Raw genomic sequence first — 10,155 nt, forward strand, 5'->3', positions numbered from 1 at the left:
AACAGTTGAACAACTTACTCTCTGCAGCACCAGATACCCACTCCAAACTTCCTTCTACTCTGTGCTCACTCTTGCACTGCCTTTTTCCCATTCCATTTACTACCTTTCTCAGCTCTCTTGCCAATAGACTCACTCTGCAGTCTCCATAAGTCAGAAACAAGTTCTATCCAACATAGCACATAAATACAAAAAAGAAAAGTCTTAACAGTACAGTAGTCTATCTAAATTATAAATAAATTAATGGAGATAGCCTATCTCCTAGAACTGGAAGGGACATTGAAAGGTCATCGAGTCCAGCCCCCTGCCTTCACTAGCAGGACCAAGTACGAATTTTGCCCCAGATTCCTAAGTGGCCCCCTCAAGGATTGAACTCACAACCCTGGGTTTAGCAGGCCAATGCTTAAACCACTGAGCTATCCCTCCCCCTCTGCTGTGAGTTGTATCGTCATTATGCCACTGCAGTTGTTAGCAAATACTAAACAGCTTTTTCCTCTCCCTTTTCAGTGTATTAGTTGCTTTCCTTCAGCCAGTATGATGAGACTTCGGATTTCCAGCACTATTGTTGTAGTTTTCCTTATGATTCAGACTGGATTCTTACTATTTATGTATGCTCGACGTAGCAGCTTCATGCCTCAGTCTGAAGAGAAGCCATCTCGGGTGCACATCCTTATTCTCTCTTCCTGGAGGTCAGGATCTTCCTTCGTTGGCCAACTGTTTAGCCAACACCCTGATGTCTTCTACCTGATGGAACCTGCCTGGCATGTGTGGGTAACGATGTACCAGAACAGTGCCAAAGTCTTACATATGGCTGTTAGAGACCTAGTCAGGTCTGTCTTCAAGTGTGACATGTCTGTATTTGATGCCTACATGCCTTGGAAGAGAAATGTGTCCGATCTGTTCCAGTGGGCAGTGAGTCGGGCACTCTGTTCAGCTCCTGCCTGTGATTCCTTTCAACGCACCGATATTACCAATGAAATGGCCTGCAAGACCCTTTGTGGCAAGTACCCATTCAGCAAGGTGGAGGAAGCTTGCAAGACCTATAGCCACATTGTCCTCAAGGAGGTCCGGTTCTTTGATCTGACAGTTCTCTATCCCCTTCTCACTGACCTCTCCCTGAATCTCAAAATCATTCACTTGGTGCGTGATCCCAGAGCTGTTGCCAAGTCACGAGAACAATCAGTAAAAGCCTTAGCTCGTGACAATGGGATTGTTCTGAGCACCAATGGCACTAAAGTGGAGGACAGCAAATATAAAGTAATGCAGGAAATTTGTAGAAGTCATGTTCAGATTTATGAAACAGCTACTCAAAAACCTCCAAGATTTCTAAAAGATCGCTATTTGATGATCCGTTTTGAAGATCTGGTACAAGATCCCTTATCAGAAATCAGAGACATGTATACATTTGCAGATCTTAGACTGACCCCCAGACTTGAAAGCTGGATCTATAATATCACACATGGCCAGGGACCAGGAAAGAAAAGGGAAGCCTTCAAAATCACCTCCCGAGATGCAGTTAACGTTTCCCAGGCCTGGAGGAATATTCTTTCCTTCCAGAAAATTAAGAAAGTACAAGAAGTCTGCAAAGGTGCTATAAATATGCTTGGCTATAAACTTCTGGATTCTGAGAAAGAGCAAAAAGATTTGTCATTAGATTTAGTGTTGCCAAGACAAAGAAACCAGTTCAGTTGGTCATCATTTAATCCGAAAAACTAAGACATATTACTCTGAGAGGTTTTTTGGAAATTTTATGTATCTACTGTGCAATGTGTAGGTAGTATGAAAAGATTTGGCTGTCAGATTTAATCCTAGTCCTAGCTGCTATTTTTTTCAAGTGATGGAAGTTTGTTTGTTTTTTCTTCAATTTCACACACTGGAGAATGTGAAACAAATGAGAAATGCAGCATGAGATTTGTCAGTTTGCAGACTTACAGCTGAGGTGCATCTTGTAAATATTATAATTTAATATGTTAAACTATATGTCTTTCAAAGGTGAATTAATGGAGATGGAAAATGTCTTTTTTATTTATTGAGTAATACTTTAATTTTTAAACTTTGATTAAACTCAGGATAACATTTGATTAAACATTTTAAGGAAATCTCAACATCATCTCAAAAACAAATGCATGGAAATCAGGATGGCATAAATTCTCTCAGCTTTCTGCATTCTTTTTTTTTTTTTTTTAGTATCCCCTGATATATTGTCTTTTGTATTCTCCCCTGACACCTCTTCAAGCTATTTTGCAGCTCTGTGTTTTTTGAAAACTTGTCTGAATCTTTTTGTGTGTGTTAATTTTCAGTAGTGCAGATCATCCTGGGAAACACCAGAGAACTGAGGTTACTTCTAAAAATGACCTATCTTTGGGTCAGCTGTGAAATCCTGAATTATTTTGTCAATAGATTTACCTGTGCTCTGATCTGAATGGCAGAGTTCTCACCAGCTATTTGATCAAGGCACTGGAGTAGAGCTTTTGCATTGGAGTATGGAATCTAAAAGCAGAAAATAGAAGTAGAAAATTAGAATGAGGGAATCATCGTGGTAATAGCCTGTTCAAAAGAACATAATCATATGCTCTATAACTCCATGACACACATAATAGGAACAGACCTGCTTCTACAATCTGTGTAATTTACAGCTTTTTTAAAATCAAATTCTAGTTGTAGTACTGAAGAGTCATTTCATTTCTTAATGAAATTCACCACAGCAAATATGTCTGCCTTTGAAGCTTGTGTGTTATTTATACTTCCGTATGCAATTCTTTGACAGAAACAAATCTTGAAGCAGAAATAAAGACTAATATAAAACTTTTCATCTGAACAAAGGCATTAAATCATCGAACATTTAATCAGTTTTGGATACACAGTTAATATTAATTGAGGGAAATCATTAAACTCTTAATTTTGGAAGTGGTTTGGGTAAAATCTCAACTAAGTATATACTAGGGCTGTCAAACTATTAAAAAAAATTAATCTCAAGATTAAAAAATAATCCTGATTAATCAGTTTTAATTGCACAGTTAAACTGTAATAGAATACTATTTATTTAAATATTTTGGATGTTTTCTACATTTCCAAATATATTGATTTCAGTTACAACACACAATACAAAGTGCACCGTGCTCATTTTATTATTTTGGATTACAAAAATTTGCACTGTAAAAACATAAACAAAAGAAAATTTATTTTTCAATTCACCTCATACAAGTACTGTAGTGCAATCTATTTATAGTAAAAGTGCAACTCACAAATGTAGATTTTTTTTTTTTTACATAACTGCACTCTAAAATAAAATGCAAAACTTTAGAGCCTACAAGTCCACGCAGTCCTACTTCTTGTTCAGCCAATGGCTAAGACAAACAAGTTTGTTTACATTTATGGGAGATAATGTTCCCCACTTCTTATTTACAAAGTCACCTGAAAGTGATGTGCCAGATATGCTAAACATTTGTATGCCCCTTCATGCTTCGACCACCATTCCAGAGGACATGCTTCCATATTGATTATGGGTTCTTCTTGATAACAGTCCAAAGCAATGCAGACTGACGCATGTTCATTTTCATCTTCTGAGTCAGATGCCACCAGCAGAAAGTTGATTTTCTTTGTTGGTGGTTTGGGTTCTATAGTTTCTGCATCAGAGTGTTGCTCTTTTAAGACTTCTGACAGCATATTTCACACCTCATCTCTCTCAGATTTTGGAAGGCACTTCAGATTCTTAAACCTTGAGTCAAGTGCTGTAGCTACCTTTACAAATCTCACATTGGTACTGTGACACCGCACCCCATATTCTTCATAGTGATATTATTATGATACGGTTATAGCATAATTATGTTGCATTTTATGCAAGATGGGACATGTGAGCTGTCATTGGAAAAGTTATGATTTGCTGAATATGATTATCCTATTTGTATGCATGTATCATTTTGTATCTGAAGTTATTAATATTGACTATGTATCTGTATTTCAAATGTAGTTACACCTCAGTAATGCCAACTAGACAAGATGCTGTCAGTCTAGATAGCTGGTTGGAAAGGACCTATTCAGGACAATGAGACATTAGGGAAAACAATAGGCCTTAGGAGAAGCTTATCTCCTACCTGGTGATGAGCCTTCCTGAGAACACCACAGACAGCCTGTAAGTGAAGCTGCTATGACTCTACAAGGGCAGGTGACCAGGTCACATGTTGCTGGACTCCATCTTGGGATGTAAGTATTTTTCCACAGACTGGTCTGGGAATCAAGCTTTGGAATAAAGGGTTCCCACCATATGCAAAAGCTACATAAGGCAGAGAGTGACATCATCTGTGGTTCTTCACTCCCCACACAAGAGGACTCCTGGAAACACCTGAGGAACAAAGACTGAACTGGGGGAAGTGCTGGACATAGGCTAAAGGGATTTCTAGCCTGTGTATGAGACACCTGGAGCTTCCAAGCTGTAAAGAATGTGCAGCTTGCCCCGTAAGAATCTGCAGTCTGCTTGAATCATCTCTTAGGGTGGGAATCTGCTAATTCATATCCAAACTATCTAGTATATTAAGCTTAGTTTGCGTTTTTTATTTATTTGCTAGGTAATCTGCTTTGATCTGTTTGCTATCCCTTATAATCACTTAAAATCTATCTTTTGTAGTTAATGAACTTGTTTTGCTTTATCTAAATCAATGAGTTGGAGTGAAGTGTATGGGAATCATAGTTCAAGGGGCAAAGGCTGTTGCATGTTCCTCTCCACATTGAGGGAGGGGGTGAACTTTATGAGCTTCTGCTGTACAGTTCCCTGTGCAGTGCAAGACGGTATAATTTTGGGTTTATACTCCAGAGGGGGTGCGAGCTTGGGGAGCTGGGAGTTGTCTTGGCTGTAGCCTTCCTATGCAGGGGCTGGTCAGCCAGCCTGCATGTAAGTGCAGCTGGGTGTGTCCCTAGCTGTATGAATCCTGGTAAAAGTGCAGGCTGGAGAGCTTTGCAGCTTATCACAGCAGTACAGTGTGAGAGGGAACCCAGGCTGGTGGATCGGGGGCTCAGTGGTACCCCAGTTCCAGGTGGCACCCCAGAGGGAACCTGTCACAGGTACTTTCTTTGCGTTTTGTCAAATCTGCAGTGAAAGTGTTCTTAAATCAAACCACATGTGCTGGATCATCATCCGAGACGCCATAACATGAACTATATGGCAGAGTGAGGGTAAAACCACAGAGCAGGAGACAATTCTCCTCCCAAGGAGTTCAGTCACAAATTTAATTAATGCATCATTTTTTTTAATGAGCATCATCAGCATTGAAGCATGTCCTGTGAAATGGTGGCCGAAGCATGAAGGGACATACAAATGTTTAGCATATCTGGCACATAAATATCTTGCAACGCCAGCTACAACAGTGCCATGTGAAAGTCTGTTCTCACTTTCAGGTGACATTGTAAATAAGAAGCAGGTAGCATTATCTCCCGTAAATGTAAACAAACTTGTTTGAGCGATTAGCTGAACAAGAAGTAGGACTGAGTGGACTTGTAGGCACTGTACATTTTGTATTCTGTGTTAGAATTGAAATCAATATATTTGAAAATGTGGAAAAACATTCAAAAATACTTCTAATAAATTTCAATTGGTATTCTATTATTGTTTAACAGCGATTAATCGTGATTATTTTTTTTAATTGAGTTAGTTTGTTTTGAGTTAATTGCTTGAGTTAACTGTGATTAATCGACAGCCCTAGTATATACATGTGTGTAACAGGGCAGTGGCCCTTTAAGGTCCAAAGCAGTAGTGACTCCTTTCCATGTGTCCAGGAAAAAGCAGGTGCAGGCCTTGAAGCAGTCAGTTGGCTAGAGGATGTTTGGGCGAGGGTGGGAAGGTATAAGAAAAACCGAGACCACTGTTCCCTTAGGGGAGAGAGACCCTTGTAAAGTGGGCAGGGCACTTCTCTCCCAGCTCTTCTCTCCTAGCTGGCTCAGATAGGTATTTGGGTTAATTAGACATGCCCGGGAAGGGTCAGGTGGCTGGGGGCAGATGACTGAAGTGGAGGAGCCTAGTCCAGCCAGTGGAGATGGCTGCTGGAGGAAAGAAACCAACCAGCATCCAGGCCCAGGAAGAGGGTTGTGCAACCCCTAGATTTGAGGGGTGAGTAACAGGTTGGGGAGGCCAGAACTTAAAGCTGCAGTTCCAGGAAGGAGGGCTGTGAAATCCCCTGAATTTAAGGCAGGCGGCGGGAGGGGAGCTCTGTTTGGATCCAGATGGTGCTTAATTAATTAGACCCTAGCAGAGGGGGAATATTATTTTAAAGACCTTTTGCTGTGAGTAAATTATTTCCAGAGACTCAGAGAGAAACTGAGGCAGTATGCCTGCAGGGCCTCCCCAGACCACAAAGGGATGCCAAAGGATAGCACCTGTCTACAATGGTATTTGAAAAGATCTTCCTAAGAACACCCCATGCATTCCTATGGGGCAATGCAATGTTTTTAACATTGTGTAGATGAAAAATAGAACAGGACCCTAATCATTCCCCGTACCTTGCAAGGGCTGCTCTGTCAGACCATAGCACAGTATGGGTGCTGTGATGATTTAAACCTACTTGAGGAGAAATATAACAGGAACTTAGTACATATTGTAACAACTGTCCTGTGGAACAAGAACATGCATTCCAAAGAGATCTGTCATGTTTTTTAACTTTGGAGATGACTATCAAAACCCTAATATTTCTCCCTACTTTGCAAGGATTTTCAGTTTTGAACATACCATCACATGCATTCCAATGAGGTCAGGATGAAAAGTATAACAGGTCTGCTAAGGTACTCCATACTAATAGATGTTAAGTCCAGAAGAGACCATTATGATCATCTAGTCCGGGGTGGGCAAACTTTTTGGCCCGAGAGCCACATCTGGGTGGGGAAATTGCATGCAGGGCCATGAATGTAGGGCTGGGGCAGGGGGTTGGGATGTGGGAGGGAGTGCAGGGTGTGGCAGGGTGTACGGTGTGCAGGAAGGGGCTCAGGACAAGGCGTTGGGGCAGAGGAGGGGTGTAGGGTGTACGAGGGGGCTCAGGGAAGGGGGTTGAGGTGCAGGGGGGGTGCACAGTGCTGGAGGGGGCTCAGGGCAGTGGTGCAGGGAGGGGTGCAAGGGGCTCAGGGCACGGGGTTGGGGTGCAGGCAGGGGGCTCTGGGCAGGGAGTTGGAGGGGTGGGGTGCAGGAGACATTCGGGCTCCGGCCCGGCACTGTTTACCTGGAGCAGCTCTGGGGTGGCAGTGGTGCGCACCAGGGCTAGGGCAGGCTCCCTGCCTGCCCCAGCCCCGGCCCCGGCCCCGGCCCCGTGCCGTTCCAGGAAGCGGCTGGCACCATGTCCCTGTGGCCCCTGGGGGAGTGGGGGCAGAGGGCTCCACGCACTGCCCTTGCCTGTGGGTACCTCCCCTGAAGCTCCCATTGGCCGCAGTTCCCCGTTCCTGGCCAATGGGATCTGTGGGGGGCAGTCCCTGCAGGTGAGAGAAGCACACGGAGCCCTCTGCTCCCCCCCACCCCACCCAAGGGCTGCAGGGACATGGTGCCGGCCACTTCTGGGAGCGGTGCGGGGCCCGTGGCAACACGGGGGTGGCAATCCTGTGGGCTGGATTCAAAGCCCTGATGGGCCGGATCCGGCCCGCGGGCCGTAGTTTGTCCACCCCTTATCTAGTCTGACCTCCTGGAACGTGCAGGTTGTAGAATTTCACTAAGTGATTCCTGCATCAAACCCATACCTTCTGTCTGAGCTAGAGCACATGTTTTAGAAAGTATCTTGATTTGAAGACTTCAAATGTTGGAGAATTCACCACAATCCCAGGTATATTGCTCCAATGGTTAGTTACCCTTGCTGTTAAAAATGTTCACCTTATTTCTAGTCTGGATTTGTCTAGCTTCAGGTTCATTGGATCTTTGACCGCTAAATTAGAAAGCCCTCTGTTATCAGAAATCTTTTCCCCATATAGATTCTTATAGAGTATAACCAAGTCACCTTGTAAGCTTCTCTTGGATATGTTAAATAGATTGAACTGCCTAAGTCTCCTGATGTAATTCAGGTTTTCCAGAGTTCAAATCATTCTTGAAGCTCTGAAGACTTTTCAAATTTTCAACATCCTTTTTAAAGTGTAGACAGCAGAACTGGTCACAGTATCCAGTAATGGTCTCACCAATATTGTATTTGAAAGTAATACCACCCTCCTATTCGATATTCCTCTGCTTATACATCCACAGATAAATCATGTCTCTTTTAGCCATAGCAGTATCCAGGGAACTCCTGTTCAGTTGGTTGTCACCATAAACCCTAAGTCCTTTTCAGTCATTTCTTTCCAGGATACAGTCCCCCATATATAAGTGTGACATACATTCTATGTTCCTATGTGCATAACCTGGCATTCAGGTGTATTAAAACAGATGTTGGTCAAATGAGCCCAAATTACCAAGCAATCCAAATCATTGTGTAACTGACCCATCCTTATCATTATTTACCTCTCCATCAGCCCTTGTGGCATTGGCAAACTTTACCCACAGTGATTTTATATTTTTTTCCAAATCACTGATAAAGACATTGAATAGCTTTAGGCAACGAACAGATCCCTGAGCGATGCCACCAGAAACACACACCCTGGATGATAATTACTTATTTACAGTTACTTTTGAGATCTGTCAGGTAGCTATCTTTTGAAATATACTACACCAATTTTGTATAGCACAGTGGTTCTCAAACTTTTGTACTGGTGACCCCTTTCACATAGCAAGCCTCTGAGTGTGACTCCCCCCTTATCAATTAAAAACACTTTAAAATATATTTAACAACATTATAAATGCTGGATACAAAGTGGGGTTTGGGGTGCAGGCTGACAGCTCATGACCCTCCCCACATAATAATAACCTCACGACCCCCTGTTTGAAAACCCCTGGTATAGCACAATGTTTTAATCAGAATGTCACGTGGGATTAAGCCTTATAGAATCATAGAATATCAGGGTTGGAAGGGACTTCAGGAGGTCATCTAGTCCAACCCCCTGCTCAAAGCAGGACCAATTCCCAACTAAATCATCCCAGCCAGGGCTTTGTCAAGCCTGACCTTAAAAACCTCTAAGGAAGGAGATCCCACCACCTCCCTAGGTAACCCATTCCAGTGCTTCACCACCCTCCTCGTGAAAAAGTTTTTCCTAATAGCCAACCTAAACCTCCCCCACTGCAACTTGAGACCATTGCTCCTTGTTCTGTCATCTGCCACCACTGAGAACAGCCGAGCTCCAACCTCTTTGGAACCCCCTTCAGGTAGTTGAACGTAGCTATCAAATTCCCCCCTCATTCTTCTCCTCTGGAGACGAAACAATCCCAGTTCCCTCAGCCTCTCCTCATAAGTCATGTGCTCCAGACCCCTAATCATTTTTGTTGCCCTCCGCTGGCCTCTTTCCAATTTTTCCACATCCTTCTTGTAGTGTGGGGCCCAAAACTGGACACAGTGCTCCAGATGAGGCCTCACCAATGTCGAATAAATTTAAGTACATTATGTCATCCAAACTTGTAATGTCATTAAAAAAGAACGTGTTTGCTTGACAAAACTTATTTTCCATAAACCATATTGATTAGGAATTAATTATGCTGCTGTCTTTTAATTCTTTACTGATTCCATCCATCTCAGCTTTCATATGATTTTTTCATGGGATTGATGTCAAACTAGCCTGCCGATGATTAGCTAAATCATTCTGTTTACCCTTTTGAAACATTGGTGCAACATTCACTTTTTTTCAGTCTGGTGGAAATTCTTTAGTATGCCAAGGTTTGTTAAATATTAACATCAATGGCTCAGAGAGCACCACAGCTGATTTTTTTAAAACTGTTGCCTGGATGTTATCCAGGCTTGTGGATTTTAAAATGTTTAACTTTAGGAGTTGCTGTTTAACATGCTGCCTAGTTACTGTTGGAAAATAAAGTACTTAATTTCCTTTGTTCATTATATTATTCTGTATTGCAAGGAGAGCCTTCTGAAGCCTAACATTGCCATGCTGCACAATAGATTAATAGATTCCAAGGCCAAAAGGGAACATTGTGATTATCTAGGCCAGTATTTCTCGAACTGGGGTCCGCGGACCCTTGGGGATCTGCAAGTGTACTCCAGGGGGTCCACAAGCCCTGCTGATCAACTCCTCCCCCTTCCTCCCAGTGCCTCCTGCACGCCA

The 10,155-nt window shown here is 42.7% G+C and overlaps 1 protein-coding gene across 5 annotated transcripts in view; it reads left to right on the forward strand.

Moving 5' to 3' along the window:
• LOC101937890 (carbohydrate sulfotransferase 5) overlaps positions 1-9,929 on the forward strand; it is a 31,559-nt gene extending 21,630 nt beyond the window's left edge. For all 5 annotated transcript variants that reach the window (XM_065567717.1, XM_065567718.1, XM_065567722.1 and 2 more), the window contains one exon: positions 505-9,929. In XM_065567717.1, coding sequence (XP_065423789.1) covers positions 532-1,713 — 1,182 coding nt within the window. In that variant the 5' untranslated portion in view covers positions 505-531 and the 3' untranslated portion in view covers positions 1,714-9,929. The remainder of the gene's footprint in view (positions 1-504) is intronic.
• Positions 9,930-10,155: the final 226 nt, after the last annotated feature.

The sequence above is a fragment of the Chrysemys picta genome, chromosome 14 (genome assembly GCF_011386835.1).
Source record: "Chrysemys picta bellii isolate R12L10 chromosome 14, ASM1138683v2, whole genome shotgun sequence".
In the NCBI taxonomy this organism is placed as follows: Eukaryota; Metazoa; Chordata; order Testudines; family Emydidae; genus Chrysemys; species Chrysemys picta.